The sequence below is a fragment of the Lissotriton vulgaris genome, chromosome 5, assembly GCF_964263255.1.
Source record: "Lissotriton vulgaris chromosome 5, aLisVul1.2, whole genome shotgun sequence".
NCBI classification, from domain to species: domain Eukaryota; kingdom Metazoa; phylum Chordata; class Amphibia; order Caudata; family Salamandridae; genus Lissotriton; species Lissotriton vulgaris.
In genome coordinates, this window is record NC_141693.1 from 1,459,857,457 (window position 1) to 1,459,877,591 (window position 20,135).

Consider the following 20,135-nt stretch of genomic DNA (forward strand, 5'->3'; position numbering starts at 1 on the left):
TCCAATAAATGTTTCTGTATAGTAGTTCACGTAAACCGAGCCATTCATAAAGCAGGATATTGCAGGTCACTGTGCATTCTTTCAATATATATGCAAACTAAAGGATGAGTCCACTTATATGGTTTTGAAAGAACAAGGTGACCCCCCATATCCTGATTATATGGTAAGCTGATATAATTTAATTTTTCATTCATTTACTGCTCATACTACTAGTTAGAAGTAAAATAAATAGTCCAAAAAGACCACAACATTCATAAAAATGTCATATTACAATGCCAGAAGGAAATGCCCGATTGCATAATTTAATATCATGTTCATTGATTGTATCATAATAGTTATAGTTCACATTCACGAGTCAATACATACATTTATAGATCTTATAAAGTCACTTAAAAGTTTCTAACGCATGACGGGTCCCTATATTTCTCACAGCTTTTTTATATCTAAGTATAATTAGGCATTGAAGTAAAAGACACAAATACAGATTTACAGAATGAAAATCATATGCCATTTATGGCCTCAGATTGATACTGGCATCATTTTAAATGTGTGAATTTGTGCTGCAGTTCTAAATGTAGGAGTAAGGATAGGAACATGGAGGGTTTCTATGAAATGGAATGCAAAGGTAGTGAACCCCAACGGAGTTCTATTTTTGTGTATTTACACTAATTCTACAGAGGGATTTCGAACCCCTTTAAAAAAAGAAATGTATGGCGGAGTGTGTAAATTAGATGGAAATGGTTCCTAATCAACCCTAGAGCCCTTAGATAGCATACAGAATCATCATACACGGTTCCCCTTTATGACCCTCATTTGCAGTTTAGGCATTTTTTGTGTATTTGTGTGTTTGTATATATATATATTGGTTTGTGTACTGGCTCATACCCAAACGATCTCCAGACATGAAACAGTAATTCTGGGTCTTTTACACATCATAGTTCGCAGACAAAGAATACATAACCGGAAAATACAACCAGGAACTTTAAAAAAGTGAAATAGTTGAAAAATAGTTTAAACAATTTATAACTTAAGTCACAAATTCTACCTAGTGCATTTTCTTTACATGTGCATAGTGTAATTTCCCAATTTGGTTATTTTACACATACATAGCATAATCTCACATTTATCATAACATATGCTGTAATTTAGTAATATCAGACAACAATAATATTAAACTAACATCTACTTCACATGTCAAACATAAAATACTTTTATATGTGGGATAAAGTGCTCCAAGATGTATTTTATCAGGATATTGCAAGGAACCATGAAGTTCCTTCAGCATATCAAGCTATTAGTGGGTGTGCAGAACTGTGCGCAGTTGCCAACTTGTTGCACATTTATAGCTATGTGTTAACTGTCTTTATAATGGCAGAGCTCCCAGATACAATGTCATATCTTGATAATTTGAAGAATTTAGTCTTAATCTGTAATTTCCCAACCTAGTAGGCATAAATATGATAAATATATACTGAAATATTTACAAACGATTTAAAAAAAATAACATAATGTAACTCACAAGCACCATTTGCCATGTGCTGCCTAACCTTGTACATATTGTAGCACACTATATAGTGATAATTTGGCAGTGTATGGATACAGCTAATATCTTCTTCACCACAAGCCAATGAAGATTTTCATATATGGGATCCAGTGCTCCCCGCCATAGATAATCAAGATTGTACATCACTGAGAAGTTCCTTGATGGAGGAAGGCTATAAAGTGAGTGGCAGAATTATGAGGTCCGCGACCATAGCTTCTTATGGGACCTTGAAATCCTGTGGAATGTCATTCACAAAAGACATTGTTTAGAGCTGCACATCATATTCTATGAGCTCAGAAAAATGATGTATGTTTGGGCTACCAAAATAAAAATTGCAAATGACATTAATCCTAACCACTACCATTTTTTAAAAGGAATCAGGGGCATAGCTGGGGCACTGTAGATGTTTAGGATACCCTATGCAAGTCTATCGATCCAGTCTAGGAAGATATCCAGCTCTCCCAAGGCTTTGTTGACGGCTGTGCTGGGATCCATCTAAACATTAAAAGAATGCTTTGTCACTAAATTGTGAAATGAAATTCTTAAAATAAGTACAAATCAGGATAGATAGTCATTCAAGTGCCTTTTCTTAAGTAAAGTCAGCAGAATCTACAGTAACAGAACAGAAACAGGGACACTTCATAGATACACTTGGACGTATATGTTTGTATGTTTAATACTTACATCTCGGCTAAACTGAAATAGTCATTGCCTAACAGGTAAATATTGGTTTTGATTTCAAAAGCCTGGTATACAGTGATGGATATATATTTAAATATTACTTAAGAAAATTTAACTCTTACATCCCCACAATCTTGATTAAATATTTGTGCATCTCCTATTCCTAGCCTCAACATATGACATCTGGAAGAATAAAGTAGAAAGCATACAAAAGAGAAACATAGTATAATAAGTTTAGAATTTTTTTATGGTGTGATCATAGTCTTTTATTTTCTTCTGGTTCCAGGTTTACCCCACTATTTAACTGCTGTATCTTTGTAACAGATATACATAATTTTAATGTTTTCTGCTGTTTTTTCAATGTATTATTCTGGACTTTTGGCCTGTGAAATATTATTATCTTACTTCCTTTGGTATAGCTGATCCTGTCCAAATGCTGACATGTTATGAAAAGTGTGGACCAGGAGGAACTCTCCCCAGAGGTTCACACTTACCTTCAGCTTGCGTGCTGCACATGTATTCTGTCAGGTTTATTGCAGGCCTGGTTGGATTTCAGGTTTGGTGTACATAATTACCACCGAAATTATATCTTGAATGTCATTTGGCAGGGCGTTTTTAATATGTAATCTCTAGACCAATTGTAGCTACCTATTTTACTTTTCTAGCATTTGATTATTAGATTTTGTATGTCATGTAGACATGCAGTAGTGTACTAAAATACATACTAGTGACTCAGGCCTTTTCACACTTTTACTTCTGTCAATGGTGGGTCCAGTTCCATCTCATACACCATAATTATATTGCTGAAAGGTTTTCTCCAGCAAAAAAGGATTGCGTTTCAGCTAAAACACCCTATCTGGGCACTTTTTTATGACTGAATGGAACTTGGGCAGATTTACAAGACCCTTGCGCCACTTTTGCGTCACTTTCCCCATGTTAAAAATGACGTAAAAGTGGCTCAACGGGCTTCTAAATCTGTCCCTTAGTTTCTTAGAAGAGAATGTCCTTGACAGGCATACGTTCTCCCTGGCCCAACAGGATATCCTGGGCAACTGGTGGCTGAAGATTTGGTATATCTCAAAAGTGGATTTGGCTGAACTGGTGAATCTCTGGGTCAAGATCTAGAGCATCCCATTTCTTAATCAGGTGGACAGAGATACTTTGTTATGAACACTGTATGCTGAAGGAGCCACACTTAAGAAGCTGTAACTAAATATAATGCAGAGGTCCTTGAACCACCCTTGGAACTGAGCACAGATCATCTGCAATAATAGTTATGAGTTCTATATAGCTGGTCCTAAAACGACTTGTTGCTACAGTATAAAGTGTTCTTTGGTTAGTAGGGGTTTCCCATGTCAACTGTGGGGCCACCATGACTATTTCAGTTCACAGATTCAATACCTTCAATCCTGAGGTCCAAATATAGGATAGACTGAATGTGTAACACTGTGTAAACATTGCTTCTGTGAGAAGCTAAACTTGACCTAATCCATGAGACCAACCTGCAGCTACTGTGACTCTATTTTGCCGGACGATTTAAGCCAAACATTTCAGAACATCAAGCTAAAGCAATGACTTCCAGCTGCCCTGTGCCTGCATGGTTTTGAAACAACGTTGTCCGGATTCAACACCACATTAATGGGTATAACCTGTTTTTAAAGCAGAGGCTTGTGACAGAGGCTTGTGACATAAACTTACACTCTCACAAGTGAACAGATTCGACGATTTTCCATCTTTTTATCCTAATGCACCCAGGACTTTGCTGTTTCTTTTGGGTTCTCGACTTGCCATTTTAGAAACTATGGACTCCTTTTGCAGTATTTGTTTTACGGACATACCCACATGCCTCTGTCACCCTTTTTTAATTCTGGACAATTTATTTTGCCTTAGGAACTATTCATCTTTTCTTTTTAAACTTTGTGTGAACTTTTACCTTCTTTATGTTATGCGCTTCTATTCTGCCCATCGCTGAGAAAACCGTACGAGTGCTTGAACATCTCTACGGACTAGGCTATAGGACGTGGCCCAACAAGCTAGTTTCTCACAGTATTCTGCCTTATCTGATTAATGTTCCTATGTTGTTTTAGTGTTACTGCACTATGGAGGTTTCATATATTAATCAATAAATATCGTAAAATGTGCCTAGCAGCCCCCTGCTGGGGAGAGTGAGGGCAACCGTCCAGTGGGCCCCATTTCACCCTAAAGCTAACGAAAATATGTGAGAAATGGGAGAACCAGGGCCCCTCATCACTTTCCACAGTGGGGCCCCATTATTTTACATTACGAGCTGAGTATGCAGATACGATAGCTGAAAACCCAAACTGACACACTTTTATTCACTCGCATTAACTGGATAACCACTGACCTCGTCTCTATCCAAAGTAGACGAATTTGGGATACACCACCCATTTAACTTACCTTTTCAAAGTTTTCCTGGATGACCTCGTACTTAATCCTGGAAGATTCTCCACAGTGACAGGTCATGTGCGAGTGCTGTAAAAATAGAATCAACCCATTAGTGCAGTCATGTGACCAGTATAACACTACCAGAAGGATCACTCAGACTGTACAAGAATGACATATCTCTCTATAATCCGAATTAATTCTATTTAAAAGTCGAGTTCCCAATTTAGTACTCCAAGCTCCTGAACCGGACTGATGGATGAACTCAATTTTGGAGGGAAACTAAATTTGTATCATTTTAGAGCCTTCCGAGTTTATGGTCAAAATGTTAACTCCTTTGGCAGGAACATGTCAAGTATGGCACCTGTGCATCTTTAATCGCTAAACAGTGCAACATTTAGACTGTTAATACACAGGAAGGAAAGTTTGAAAAGACAAAGGATTGAGACTAAGATTTTCATGTTTTTGAACATCTGGATAGATTTGCTGTACCGAATTGCTTAAATGTTCCCTCTTTTCTGTTCATCTCATTCATACCCGTACATGCATTCTTAAATAGGAACAATGATAACAAAAAACAGTAGACTCGTCCATTCTGTTCAGTTCCCTTCATTTCGTAGCACGCATAGGTCAAATTCAATGTCTTGTTTTAACCTGGCACTCCAACCAGCTCTTGTTGTAGATCGTGGGTGCCAAACATTTTGTTTCACTTTTTCTAAGATTGTTTCACTTAGACCAATGGCCAAGTTTATCAAAACACTTGGTATCGGTGCATAGCACCAAAAAAAGATGTAATCTGGCACACAGGGGCTAATTTAGAGTTTGATGGAGTACCTTCGCCCCCAAGCAGAAGGCAGCTGTCCTGATTTACAGTCAGGCAGGCCTTAAGTATATCAGAAACGGAATCTACTCCAACTCTGTTGCTGTTATAAGTCCTCCAATAGCCCGACGGATGTTCATATATAAGACCGTCAGTCCAGTCATGTGTTTTTAGGTTGAGCATTCGCGACCTCATGTATATACTTTAGTATATACTTACTATATACTTATATGTGTTTGTACTTAGGGGGCCCTGGAGACCAGCCCTAGGACTTGTCTGCTTCAATTAGGGACTTTTTTTCTGTTTAACTGCCTCTATTTAACTGTCTTGATAGAAAACGACCAGCAGAAGTCAGTAAACACCAGGGGCCTCATTTATGAGGCCTTGCGCCAATTTTGCGCTGCGGATGCGTCACTTTTTGTGACGCATCTGCGGCGTAAAACATGCGCCTTGTTGCGCCATATTTAAAAAGTGATGCATCTAGGTAGATGCGTCACTTTTTAAACCCCTGCGCCACATTATACCTGCGTCAGGTATAATGTATGCAGAGGGGGCGTTCCCCCGCAAAAAGCCTCGTAATAGTGACGCAGTGAAATCTATGAGATTTCACTGCGTCACTTTTAGGATGCGGTTGCGTCAAAATCTTGCGCCTGCCTCACAGCAGGCGTAAGACTGACGCAAGCCCTTTCACATGGGGCTTTCCTCATGTGAAAGGACGCATTGCTGGAGATGCGTCACTTTTGTGACACACTCCAGCAATGCGTCACTTTTGCGCTTACAGATGCGTCAGAAATACTGACGTATCTGTAAGTCCTTGCGACATGATGCATCATACATTAAATATGACACATCATTGGTGTCGCAAGGAGTGCGCAGTGAAAAGTGACGCATCGCTGTTTTCACGCAGCGATGCGTCACTTTTCATAAATGAGGCCCCAGAATTGCTTTCTGCATGGAGACTTTCTTTTTTTTTTTTCAGGCAACTGCCTCTATTTAACTTTCGAGATAGAAAGCGACCAGCAGAGGTCTGTAAAATACCAGAATCACTTTGGCATTCTCTAAATTCCAGTCCATAGAAATTGTCTTCCACGACCACCAGAAGACAATACATTTTTTTTCAAATCTTGTATTTTCAGTTATATGACCACCGAAGGCCCTGATTGTATATTAAAAACAGAGCTTTGAACCATACCGCTGAATGCAATATTTCTCTCCATGTGTTCCTATTCCTGGTGTGTCATTACTTTCCCTCCATGTTAAATAACAGTAGATGTTTAAGCACCCAGGCTAATGTGCTGCACAGCTAAATACAAATAAGGTCCCAAAGGCGAGATTGATTGCATTCAAAATGCTTGTTTTTTTTACAATTTGTCAGGGGGGAGTAAAAACAAAATAATGAAACCCACACAATAGAACACAAGTGTGGTGCCAATTAGTTTTAGTTTTTTTTCCGAAACTCTTGAGTTGAGAGACGAATTTCGTAGCACGCGCTGCATCGCATTTTGTGATGCAGGCACACTACGAAATTCATTTTATTTATTAAATTGTTTACTTACCTCCAATTATCCATATGCCGGTTTTTAGCAACCCCCACCCTGCCCCTCCCCTCCCCGCCTCTCTGCCCCGCCGCAAGTCCCTCCACGGGCTGCGGCTGCTCCCACCCTTTCACGCAACGTGGACCAACACCCTTAGTTGCTGCACCGTGTGACATACTAGAAAATCAGCCCCTAGTTCTCTGTTGAAAGTTCTGGTTTGAATCATGTTTCTGCTTCTGGAGCATTTAAGGACAACTTTCCAAGCTGGCTTGCATGGCATCCAGTTCCTGCCCCACGTGGGGGTGTCATACTGCACAGGTGACAGTGATTAGAAACCGCTAGCAGGCCTGATGCCTCAAGACTGAGGTGGACTAGATTTGACTCTTGCGTAACTATCTTTCTAAATTGCCTGCCCTGCAGGTTCAAACTCCACACACGGAATTCGGGAAGTACCTCACAGCTTTCGTCAGAAAATGTGGCAACGCCTTGCAGACTCATTGCATTATAAAGTAGTGTCCTCCTAGTGCAGCAATACCTGCTGAACCGACAGGATTCATTTGCCTTCCTGGGAGTCCCCGACACGTACAGTAATGGTTAATCCTAATTGCAAGTACCTGTGCCTGACAGCAGGCGGCACCCGCTGACTTGGAATGCCCGTCCTTCCCTCAAGAAATGTGTTTTGAATGATAACTTGAGCAGCCGGTTCCGTACCGGTTTGTTGAGTACATGTGCTCTAACAATGCAGGCTCCCCTGTCTGTGCATGCTTCCAGGAAGTGCATTCAATTCTAGGTTCCCCTGAAACTCGCAGAAGCGGTATAGATACATAACCCCAAACATTCCAGAAGATGATTTGCTGTTTGAACTCCAATGCTGGAATATTTGACAAAAACGTTTGTTTATTAGCCTGGCAAATGGCAATAATTTTTCTGTGGGGCGTTGACAGGTGCAGCACCTGAACAGAGGGAACACTAGCCCTTTGCAGGCTGTCAGCAAGAGTGCCCAGGGTGACCTGCCACTGATGCAACTGGGAGGTCTCTTTTCTTTCTTTAAGAGCATTATAGAAGACTAGAATGTCCCTAAATTTCAACTGGAAACTTAGAACAATACATTCAGAAATTAATCTTCAGTGTAAATAGCAGGAAATGCCCAGTTTGCGTTAATGTCCTTCTTATGTACTAGACAACAGATTAAACACAAGTTACCCTGCTCCATATCACAAGCTTTTTCTTTCAACCATAGCCAAAAATGAAAAAAAATGTAACACCACTACCAAGCACATATATTACTTTTTTGTTTATACATTAATTTACATGTCCCACATTAACTTTAGCAACAGATCTTACTCCACGAACATCCCTTTGAAAAGGAGAATGGTCTGATTTGTTACTGTCCTTGCAGTTTACATAATAAAAACAAAGAACAAAGGTATCTTTATTCAAAGTTACCCCATCTTTCGAATGTGAAAAATGGAAATATTGTATTTTATTTGTTGCCTTGTTATGGAAACATGACAGAAACAATGTGGAATTAGTTTCCTTAGTGAAAAAACTGTCTGGATTATTCTTTGTGGGGCTCAATCAGTGCTGCGTTGCCTTCTTTGCATCTTTACAAAGTTTCTGTAGTACGACCCTCAGTGTTAGGTGGCTGGCATAGTATAGGAGAGTGAGGATGGGGATAATAGTATACAGGTGACCCCCACAACATGTATACAGTGAACAGATGGGGCAAATCGAGCAGCCATGAGGTACAGCATTTACATACTATTGGGATATCATTGAACCAGATTCAGAAAGTGCATTTTGAAGTACATAAAGCAGTACTAATCACGCACTACAAAACTCTGCTTCCTCAGCCATGTTTTCAGTGTGCAAATCTCTGTCAAGGTGGGGGAGAGCTCTGCACGGGTATTTATCATTTTTTGTAGTAAGAATGGGAGGGACAAAGGGCATGGCTGGAAAATGTGAAAAATCTACTACTAATTAGTTGCGGGTTATGAAAGTGCAGGGAGGAAGTTGCTAATACAATCACACACCTTCAAAAGAGGAAGAGCATTGCTATTCACAAAGTCACTTCTAAATGTACTGCTGTGTATATTGTTAAAGGTTTGTGTATAACTAATATAATTAATAAGTTAATACAATGTGGTAATAAACAATCAAAGAAATTAAACACAAATGTTAGTAAGACTAGGGTGTTTTAAAAAGATTGTTTCAAAATGATTTCTCAATTACATTATTTTATTAATGCAATAATTATTATTACATATTTAATTTATTATGGTAATGTGGTGTAAGTAGGTAATAATTTACTAAGTAATACATTAATAATGTTTAGATACAATCTTTAAAACATACATTTTAAAACAAATAGCATTGTATATGTTTATACAACACTATAAATATCAATTCATCATTATTCAAGCTAAAATATCCATATACCCCTACCATCTAAACACATTGAGACACCAATCCAAAAATATTTTAAGAAATTTTGCCAGTGCGCAAGCCATGTCAAAAAATTCAATTTTTAACTAAAGTGCAAGTTGTGGTAATTTATATTATAACTTTTAGAAAGAGGTTTTAAAAGTAAGTAATGAAGCCTATAAAAATGAAAACGATTAATTAAAACATAAACAATGAGATTTTGAGAAAGCAATCCACATGTGCAATTATTCTCTTGGTCTAAAAAAACATCTAATTTCTCAGCTCTTACATAACGCACGTTTAATGCACCCGTAATTCCAATAGCGTGGTGTCTGGAAGTGCAGATAAATACGAAAATGCATTCATATTTTCCCATGAATCTACCATATACTTTGCAGAGGATATGTTCTTTACATACTTCAAATCCGCCAACCTGGATTCTTTTTTACAGTCGATTTTTAATTCTGCTTTAGAAACTTGTGAGGCCTCGCCTATATTTAGTTTTAATTTTGGGATTCTTGCAATGGCTTCTAATCTTTTCTTTACCTTTTTAGTCCACTGTAGTTCACTCCTTCCTATTTCAACGGCACAGTGGGCTATCTTCTCTGTATTTGGGACCCTAAGCTTATCCCAAAATTGCTAAGATGCTTTATAGGTTACGAAGTTCCAGCCCTGTAATTTTCCTTCTAATCTTCTTCCCTGAGACATTGCACTTTTGGGGAGAGCCAACAATTATTTCAAACATTTACTTTCGCACATCTCCCAACTTCGCTACATACTTATGGCTAATAGCTCAGCCCCATAGAGGCATTGCGTGGGGACCATTCCAATATAAGCTGTCAAAAGGGGAGTTCAAGCAGGACCAATATAAGTCTTTTTAAAACGAACAAGTCCCCATATCGTAGCTAGTGCCCTAGTCTACACAAATTCTTTATGCAGAGGCCTGCTCCACTGACTGGTGAACATAATAACCAGATACCTATAAGAGAACACAACCACTACTCTACTATTACCTAATTGCCACTTATACAGTTTATTTTATTTCCAAACGTAATAATTTTTTCATGTTTACCTTCAATTTATTTAACTCACAATAATGATTACATTAATTACCTTTCTCATCAGGCCTACTTGAGTCACGTTCAGAATTGCCAAATCATCTGCATAAAGTAGGCACAACACATGTCTACCCCCCATTTTTGGGGAAAACAAGTGAGTCGCTGCCAACTCTCCCGGAAGGTCGACTAAAAACAATGAAAACAATGTGGGCACTAGTATTCAGCTTTGCCTTAACCGATGTATGACATTGTTCTGCATTCTGTCCATCAACTGTTGTATTTGCATTTAACCGAATTCACCGCGGGATTCTTCCTGAGAGGGCCCCATCTAGATCAAGCTCCACTTGGGGCCAGTTCCTAGAATGCAATAGGCAATTTGGAATACCCTGACGTATTAATTTAGCCCAAAGAATACTACTATCAACTAGATTGATTGCTGAGCCTAAATCAACAAAACAGCAGAATACATTCCCAGTTGTTTCCTTTGCCTTCTGCCCCACAGCCCATAAATTGAAACAGTGATCTATCTTTGAATGCCCAGTTTTGCACACACATCCGACAAACCTATCAGCCGATAATTACCTGGTCATTCAGAGCACCTTTTTTGTGTGTGGATTTGATTATAGCCCCCTTCTAACTCAGAGGAACTATCCTAGTCTTGGTTATGTGTATAAAAGCTTTAGAGAAGAATCCTGTCCACCACACAGGGTTCGACTTAATTACTATTGCTTGCAAATTATCTTCTCCAGCTACCTTAGTTAAGTTTAGGGAGTTTATCAACTTGGCAAAACATTGGATCAAAAATGAATCCAAAACTCCCCCCCCAGCCCCCCCCCCCAGAATTGGCCAATACTTGTTCCCCACTGACTCGCTTGGTTTGTAAATATTAGTTAAATAAGCTACCAAATCTGATTCTGGCACCATGCATCTTGCCGGTGTTCCAGCCGTACAACATCCTTTCTGGGCCAAGTTCAGGAACTTTATCATGTCCTTTTCCTGAAGTATCCTAATCATCAGATCTCAATTTGACTTAAATAAAACATGCTTCTTTCTCAACATCAGAGCTTCATACTCCCTTTTCTTATAGCGGCAGATATCTATTAACTTTACATGCCCGTCTCTTCGCCTTACCCTTCATATTTTCCTTTGCTCATTCCTAGCAAGTACACACTCCTTATCTAACCAGTGTTGTTTAGAAAATTGGCATGGCTGAACCTTTTTTGATTTCTTATAGCATACCTTTACTACAGGGATCAATTGCTTTACTATCTCTGCAATAGTCTTTGCATACCATACTCCATTAGGCTCTCCTATGGCCCTATCCTGGACCATCTTGTGAAGTAATTAGTACCGCCTTAACTGTTCAATATATTTCCCATCAATTCTTGTTGTTAAAAGTTTAGGGAAATATAGTGCCATTGGAATAGCTCGATCCCTCAACATTGGATCTGCCTCTATGGCAAATTTTTGCCTCCAAAGATCACTTCCCTTTATTCTTAACACATTAGATTCTATACAGAGATCAAAGAACCTTGCCTCTATAGACAATAGGGCACTGTTGTTTCCAATATAAAAATGTTTGGCAAGCAGGGTCATCCTCTTTAAAGTGGCCATTTAGGCATACAAACCCTATTTCTGCCAGAAAGCTCCCCATATTTCTATCAAACTTGGATTAATCACATTTTGGAAAATTTGCGTTAGGGATACCATAACACTCTAGCATATCTAAAACCACAGAATTAGCCTTGCTTTGATCTAAACATAGGTTAAAGGCCCTAATAGGAGAATTGGATACTCCCCCAGGAGCTCTGTGATTTCTGCCAGATCCCTCTGAAACACTTCCCATGATGCTTTCCAAGAGTCCTCCTGATTTATATAAACTATCAGCTTTTTTGTCGCAGACAGCCCTCATAAATATCCAGTAAGCAAGCTAAAAGTAAAACCAAATCGCTACTTGTTTCAATAATTTTTGCCCCCTTACTACTTTTGGTAGATAAAAATGTCAATAATTCGCCTTTCTCCAGCCCCGAGCCCATTTTGATGAAAATTCTCACCCGCTAACCATGTCTGCTGGAAGCAAATTATCTCATTCCCCTCCCATATATGAGAAAGCTCTGGTGTTCTTACTAGATTATTTCATCTGTGTACATTCCAGGAGACAACTCCTAAGCCAGCGGGTGCTGTCTGTCCCCTCCATGAAAAAGTAGTCTCCCTACAACGCTTAGACGTGCAAACCTATTGCATGCAGGGATCAGATCTATCAAACACTCCCTTTCCTGGAGAGGGATATTGACGTTTTGGGTTCTGCAATTCATCCGCGCCAACCAAGGTGGATTTACTTCTCTCCCAATTACCAAATATAACTGTGCTTGACTTAGGCCGGCATGATTTGACAACATGGGAAGCTTTAAGCAGGAATTTTCCACCTCAGCTACCTGGACTATTCTTACTCCAAATTTATCCAACTTGTCAGTTGCTTCTAATACTAAATCAACAAACACTGGAGAAGTACTGCAGACTGTTGTTGCCTCTCTACCTACTTTGGACTGTATGAAGACCATAAATTTGATGTCACATGATACAACCTCATCAAGTACAATGCAGTATGAGAATATTGTCTGAATATATGACCTGTTTAGGGGCTTCCCCTTGTTTTCTTTACCCCACTCCGGGTCACCTCCAGTCACACACATTTTACTTGTGATGATCTACGCATAATATATGCTTGATCTAGAGTTGCCAGTGTTGTAAGATCTCTTTGGTCCAGTTGGTTGTTCTCCCAAAGCAGGGCCTCTTTTCCTAGGGACTTCTTTTGAGATATGCGCTTCTCCTTGGCCTAGTACACTCCCGTAAGTTGACAGGACTAGATATACCTTCACCTTTACTCACTTTTAACAGCCCCTTCTTATCAGATCAGCCCCTCTTAAAGTTTGCTGCCTCTTTATCAGGGTGGGCAAAGGTCGAACAACTGGCATTCAAGCTTGATTCTGCCTGCGCGTTTGGGCTAATGATCCTACTTTTAAGTCCTGACACCTTTGCCTCCCGTTCAAAATTATCCACACACCAGCACATTGTTCACCCACTGCTCCTTCTCTTCACCAACATTGGCCACCTAGACACATAAACTGTTGTATGTTTGCGTTCCTCTTGACAAAATGACCCCTCATTAGAGTAATTACTGGTCTTACTAATGAGGGCATACAAGCGTTAACTTCTTTTAGTTCCAACCGAATGTCCTTTAGAACTCCGGCCTGCTTTCTCAATATCTCATTTGTTGCTAGTGATGCTTCAAGTAAACCATGTAATGTTTTTTGCATCAGCAGGAGAACATCTAACATCAGGGATGGACCTGACATCTGAGAGTCTATGTTTGCCACGGGACACCCCCAAGGTCCCTTGACTGCCGCCGCAGGAATCTCCTGCAGTTGTCTTAGGGTCACCTGCAGGCACCCTCCTAAAATGACCAGCTGCTGTTAAACCTTCTATGGAGCCCTCCATTCCTAACCCTGACTCTTTTCCAGAGCACGCAAAACTAGCTCTGAAGTCCAAAACAAGCAGGGCGAGGAGGAGAGCCTTGGATGGATCATTTATAAGGTCCCAATTATGACCTTAGACTTTTCCTCACAAGTAGCTCATGTCTCCATAGGACAATCCCCCAGCGCTGCCGCTTGTCCCCTATTTGTACCCTGTACTACAACAGACTAAAAGTGCTTCCTCACAAAATCTTTAATTGAGACTGCCAGTTATGAGGCTGATGAATGAGTTTTTTCTATCCCTGGAGTTCCCAAGGACCCTACTTAGGCTCCATCAAGAGAGGGGGAAGGAACAGGTTCTCCTTTACTCAATTCAGCTCTCTCTTCGTTCCTTCATTCTTTCCTTTTGCTGGATTTATTTTCTGGAAGGGAGGCATCATTTTTGCCAATAAGTTGCTAGTAAGATGGACCTTCAGATGTTACTTAAACAGGTGTTTTAATTACACTTTACGTGTGTCCTTATACCCTCCTTGCTGCATTTCCTGGTCCTAGTGCAGTAGACTGTGTCCCACTCACTTCTAAGCACTTTGCCTTTCGGTTACCACTGATTATTTTGTTCCAGATTGTGTTTCCAATCTCCAAACTCCTCCCTAGCAAGAGGTTCCAATGTATTTGATACTACTGGTTAGATAAAGAATGGTTTTCCTGGAGGATTTTTAAATCAGACGGACTGCTGTGGTGCGAAATCCCCCAGAAAAGAAATGTGGGGCACAAGTGCACCTACAGCACTACCTGATCAAGGTACTGCTGCCTGACCACCTCTGGACGAGATCTGCAGCAGTGTGGCAGTTTGAGTCCTACAGCGGGGTAATTAGAGTCTCACTCCTTAAGTTATAGACCACACTCTCTTGATCTCTTGCGGTCATTAATGAGGTTTCCTCCCGGTTAAGACTGTTGAAGACCAATTGAAGACAACTGGGGTCAGGGCAGTACCCACCCTAAGGCCGTTCCCTCTGCACTGGGGCCCCTGTTCGAGCACTCAACCAGATCCATCACTAGGGGAGGGGTTTGGAGAGACAACTGTACCTTTGTGCTGTCGCTCCTAGTGTTGCACAGTGTCCGATGTCTAAGGCTGCAGTATGCTGGCTGCCAATCACTGGCTCAATTCCTCTGTGGCAGGACCACCTGCTTTGAAAGCACCTGTCCCCTGTAACACCAGTCTCTACCGGCCCTGCCCGTTGAGGAGGCTCGGACTGCAGCAGTGCTGTGAGAGGGCTCCAGATTTCGGGAGCTGATGTGAAGCGGGCTGACGGGTTGACAGGCAACAGGCAGTCGGCTGCGGTGTCGGCCCCTCCATTCACTCCCTTTGCTCCAACTTAGTCCATTGCCGCTCAGGCAGCAGCACAGGCATGCACAGCAGCTTAGGCAGCTTGGCTTGGGCAGGGGCACAACTAAAGTCCTAACGTCCTTCTAATGTGATGCAATTTTTACATTTGATTATTTCTAGGATAATAATACATATTTTACATTAATTTAATCTCTACCTACACGTTCAGTTAACAGTAGTAAATTTACACTTGTCAATATTGTTTCAGGATGCTCGCCCCCTCAGTTGAGAGAGTGGGGACATCCAACTGTACATGTACGTGTAAATCTACACTTAGAAATGGTGACCAGTACAAAAGTGAAGACTTACACCTCAGTAAAAAATAGTTTGTGAATCAAGTGCCTCGTGTTAACACTGTCCATCTCAAGAACACTCATTTTCTCAAACTCAGAAGGATGAAGGCATGAATGCTATAGTTGCAATTTAAACCTATGACCTGCAAGATGCACTGACAGTAAAAGTAACCACATAAATGAACGTGTAGCTAGAGTAAATCAAAGTGCATGTTTACTTTGCCACTGATGTCCAATTGTAGAATATCACTTTGGATGTTTGCTTACCAGGAAAGAGGAAGAGACTTTTGCAATCAGATTGAGGTTTCTGTTGCAAAACTGTGCTAATACATCATAATTTCCCTATACTGTGGCCTAACAGCATGTGCTATTAGATATAATCAGTTGCACATTATGGCACGAGGTGGGTTCCTTACAGACCTTTCCATCTGCAGCAAGAAATTAAAATCAGGGCTTTTGGGCATAGACATGTATGGACATTATTAGGGGTTCAAAATCTATAAAAATACTGTCCCATCCTTGTAAATATGCCTTCTCTCTCATACTCACACATATGTCCAGGTCTTTCTTTATGCTGAGAAAGCTGTTGGCGATGAGGCTGACCCTTCGACGTAGATGATGGTCTGTAGTATTGCATCGCTTAAACACCTGATGCATATAAAACCTTAACAGGTGGCGGAAGAGGCAGCATTGCTCATCAGGCTGTAGGAGTTAACAAGATCATATAATGCACATTGTGTAATAGTAAATAGTTACCCTTGTGTATCACTTGCCATAACACAAGAAACACTTAACAATTTTGTTCAGAAATTAAGTGTATATAGAGTAACTGGTCTGGACCATTGTGTAAGTCTACGCAAGCTTTTGCAATAATTTCTTGAATCTTGTCCACCAGCTCAGTTTCTAGGTAAGCGAACACATACATATACAATTCATTTTTGTCTTGGCATCATGGGTTTCTGGTGGCTTGTAGGCCCAATCTTTAAAAATGTAATCTATTTACTAGTTTTAACTGTTGTATTACAAATGTATAGATACATACCCTGGTGTTCTGCAGAGAAGACTTCTCAACAATTCTTATGTCATCTTCTTCATCTTGTGATTGCTGAGGAGAAGGAACAATCTTTTAACAGTAGCTTGCCATGTCTGTGACACTAAACATATTGTTAATTAAGATGCAGAGTCATACTGGCAAAAGCCAAAATTGTACTCATTCAGGTTTTCTCCTATGTTTTGTGTAAATGTCAGACTTTTTAGGAATCACAAAGAATCCCTTGTGTACTGCTGAACGCCCATGACAGTTGTAACGTTCCAGGACACTCCTATTTCACAGTTATTCCTGCATATTATTTACCTAGTTGTCCATAAGTAAAATATTTGGAAATCTGTCAGGTGTAACTTTTTTCTCTGCCATGAAAAGATTTCTCTCTGCTAAAAAAAGTATTACCAAACGGCCAATAAAATATGTGGGTGGCTTCTTTCATTTCCTCTCATGGATGATGTGCACTCGTACCTTCCACAGAATTACATTTGCATGCATTCAAGGTGGGGAATTATCTGAAAATGTTTGTGAATACTCATAGATGTCGACGTTTTTGGCCGTTCGCTGTTTGTTTCATGACCACTGTAATCCCCTTATCCCAAACCACACATACGAAGTAGAACTCAGTTTACTGAGTGTTCTTTGACTTCATAAATATAATTAATCCTTATATTGTGGATTGGGATATATTTTCAGAAATAAATTATACATAAATAATAATACTCAGGTGTCCTAAAACGTATTACATTCAACTCTCAGGGCTCCGGTGCAAGAGTCGAACTTTGTGGAACTTGCACCATTTACATCAGCACAACACTACAATTGTACTATAATTATGGTATACCGAAATTGCATTAGCATTAACATGCACACAAATTAAATATCCCCAGTGCCGACTTTAGAAGTTAGAGAGATAATCAAACAGCACCCTAAATGGTTTCATTTAGAGAAATTTAAATGTAAAGTCCACTCATATGTGGTTGTGATCGTATCGAATATTTTTAGATAGGTTATATGTTACTATTTCAGTTGTCTCTACATTGCAGCCATTACATTTGGATCCATTACTCTGGAAGTGCCAGTAGACATTACAGTGCAGGTAATGTAATATTTTTAATGTTTTAGTCTATACATTAGTAGATTATTGTTTAGGGAACGTTTGATGGGAAGAAGCTCTGGAGGAAGAGTAACTAAATGAATAATGGTATGTTTCTTGTTAGCAGATATATATTCAAAAGATGAACATGGTCCAATGCAATTCTTTTTTTTATGTTTCCCAGTTTCTCCATTCATCCGGTCGAAGCATCTTTAAAATTAGTAAAGCTTTAAATAAAATGATGTCAGTATCCTGTTCAAGGTATAATTTTGTTTGTAAAAACTTCTTTACACTACATTTAGCTAACACTAACCAAACAAGTGGAAAGCAATGTGTGTAGGAGTACATCTGGGTGCAAGTGTATGAACTTTTTCGTGAATCAGCCCCAGAAATGTCAATTATCCTTTCAGGCCAGCAACTTAAACGGATGCTCTGTTCTGTACTTAATAGTTTGTTTCTTGGTCCAATATGATCCGACAAAAATCCGTTATAATTTAACCAAACGATTGGACTATCACTTTATCAAGTGATTCCTGCACAATGGAGTTTATGTTAAAAAAAAGGAGTGACCCAAATGTATACTTACGATCATTTTACGGATTTTGTAAAAACATTCCCGTGTCTCGTGAACATTTACAGACACTGCACAGTGCCCAAAGTGCAACCTCCGATGTCCAGTCGTCAGGTGGCAGCATAACAAGGCTACTAAAGAAAGAAGGCCTAGGTAAACGCAACCGAATTTCATAGCCTTTTAGGGTATTCCAACTGTGAACAAAAGCAGAGATCGATAGATTAGTGGGTTGAGCCCGGCTACAAAGAACTCTTTGCAACATAAAGATTGCATGCTCTAATTGGTCAGCACCAACCTGCCTTCTATCCTTTTCAGCTCAACGATTTGTTAACTATGACATTAAGTGATGCAAATAGCTATTACATTTTGTGTAGAACAACCTGTTCAAGGTTGTGCATATCAAAATTCACACTCTGGAACAGAACTTAAATTAAAAAAGTCACACCATTTGCCAATTAGTCCTTCACCAGGTTTTATCTATCATTAACTTGTGGGCTTAAAGTAAAGGGTATATAATTTGTACAAGGGTAAATAGCACATGAGGAAATACAGCATGGAAACATACTGGTGACTTACAATCCCCATTTGGTTGCAATAGTGAGCGTGCTACGAAAATTGGATTAGCCCTGTAAATGTAATCAGGTTCCTAGCTGTGTATGCTTTTCTTCTTAGGCATCCACTAGTGCACATTCAGTTTAAAAACTGATATTGTAAGATGTAACAATGGGTAACAGTGTACTGATACACCGTCAGGATGGATATGAATACAGATAGATCAATCCCTATGTATCTATATGTATATCTTCCACTAATTAATGACACATTGTAGTTTTCATTGGAAATCCCAAATCCTTTTTTCAGGGGCCATATTCTAAAAGTGACATAATTTACAAAAGTGACATACATTACAAGTTTTCCATTATTTCCTAGTGTTAATATCAGACTTGAAATTACATATATTGAGTGTATTGCATTACAGGGAGATTAGGAACTATCCTCTTTGGCCAATGCGAAATGGGGAATTAGTAACTTGCAAGTTGATATGCGGCTAGAAATTACACAAAACATCTAATTCTCTTTTCATCAACAAAAGGAATTCTTGCCAATTTTTAATAAGAGTACATTTCTCATATCTCGTGAATTGTTGACTTCAAAATGCCACATCACCGTGAGATGGTTCACTTACAAAATCTCCCCAGACTAAAATATTGTGACCAAATTATTTAACCTATACTAACAATGTTGAAAGTACAAAAATATCTGAAAAAAAATATTGCTGTAATAAATATTATTATATTAAATATCATTGTAATATATTACAATAATAAACATTAAATATATTAAATAGTACAATTATATAAAACAATAAAACAGATGTAATACATATTTGAACAAATATGACAAATAAACTTAATTTAAGAAAGTTAAACACATATATAAACACATATAAACACATATATAATAAAGATAATTAATATATATATTTACATATATCTACTTAAAAAACAATTATTCAACTAATAATTTTAATTCATACTATAAATAAAAAAATGTAACTAATATGTTAATACTAATCATGCCCAAAGTAGAAACTTGGTTTTTAATCTTCCCTTTTATGTCAAAGATACCAAGGACTTCCTAGGAAAACTTGGGCGCATCAATTGAGAGACTGATTTCCTCCTCATTACTGTAGAAGTTAATTCCTTGTACACCATAACTGACCAAACACAGGGCATTGATGCATGCCGCCATTTCCTTTAGACCAGACTTGTTAGATTCAGAATTCATACAAATATCATCATCAACATG

General features: G+C 39.1%; 1 protein-coding gene across 1 annotated transcript; it reads right to left on the bottom strand.

The window, feature by feature from the left end:
* Positions 1-1,960: 1,960 nt before the first annotated feature.
* Positions 1,961-18,500, bottom strand: LOC147712748 (interleukin-20-like). The gene is made up of 5 exons (XM_086919709.1): positions 18,342-18,500; positions 16,660-16,722; positions 16,167-16,319; positions 4,643-4,717; positions 1,961-2,038 (listed from the first exon to the last, which is right to left on the bottom strand). The coding sequence occupies exons 1-5, from the start codon at positions 18,498-18,500 to the stop codon at positions 1,961-1,963; spliced, it is 528 nt and encodes a 175-aa protein (XP_086775835.1).
* Positions 18,501-20,135: the final 1,635 nt, after the last annotated feature.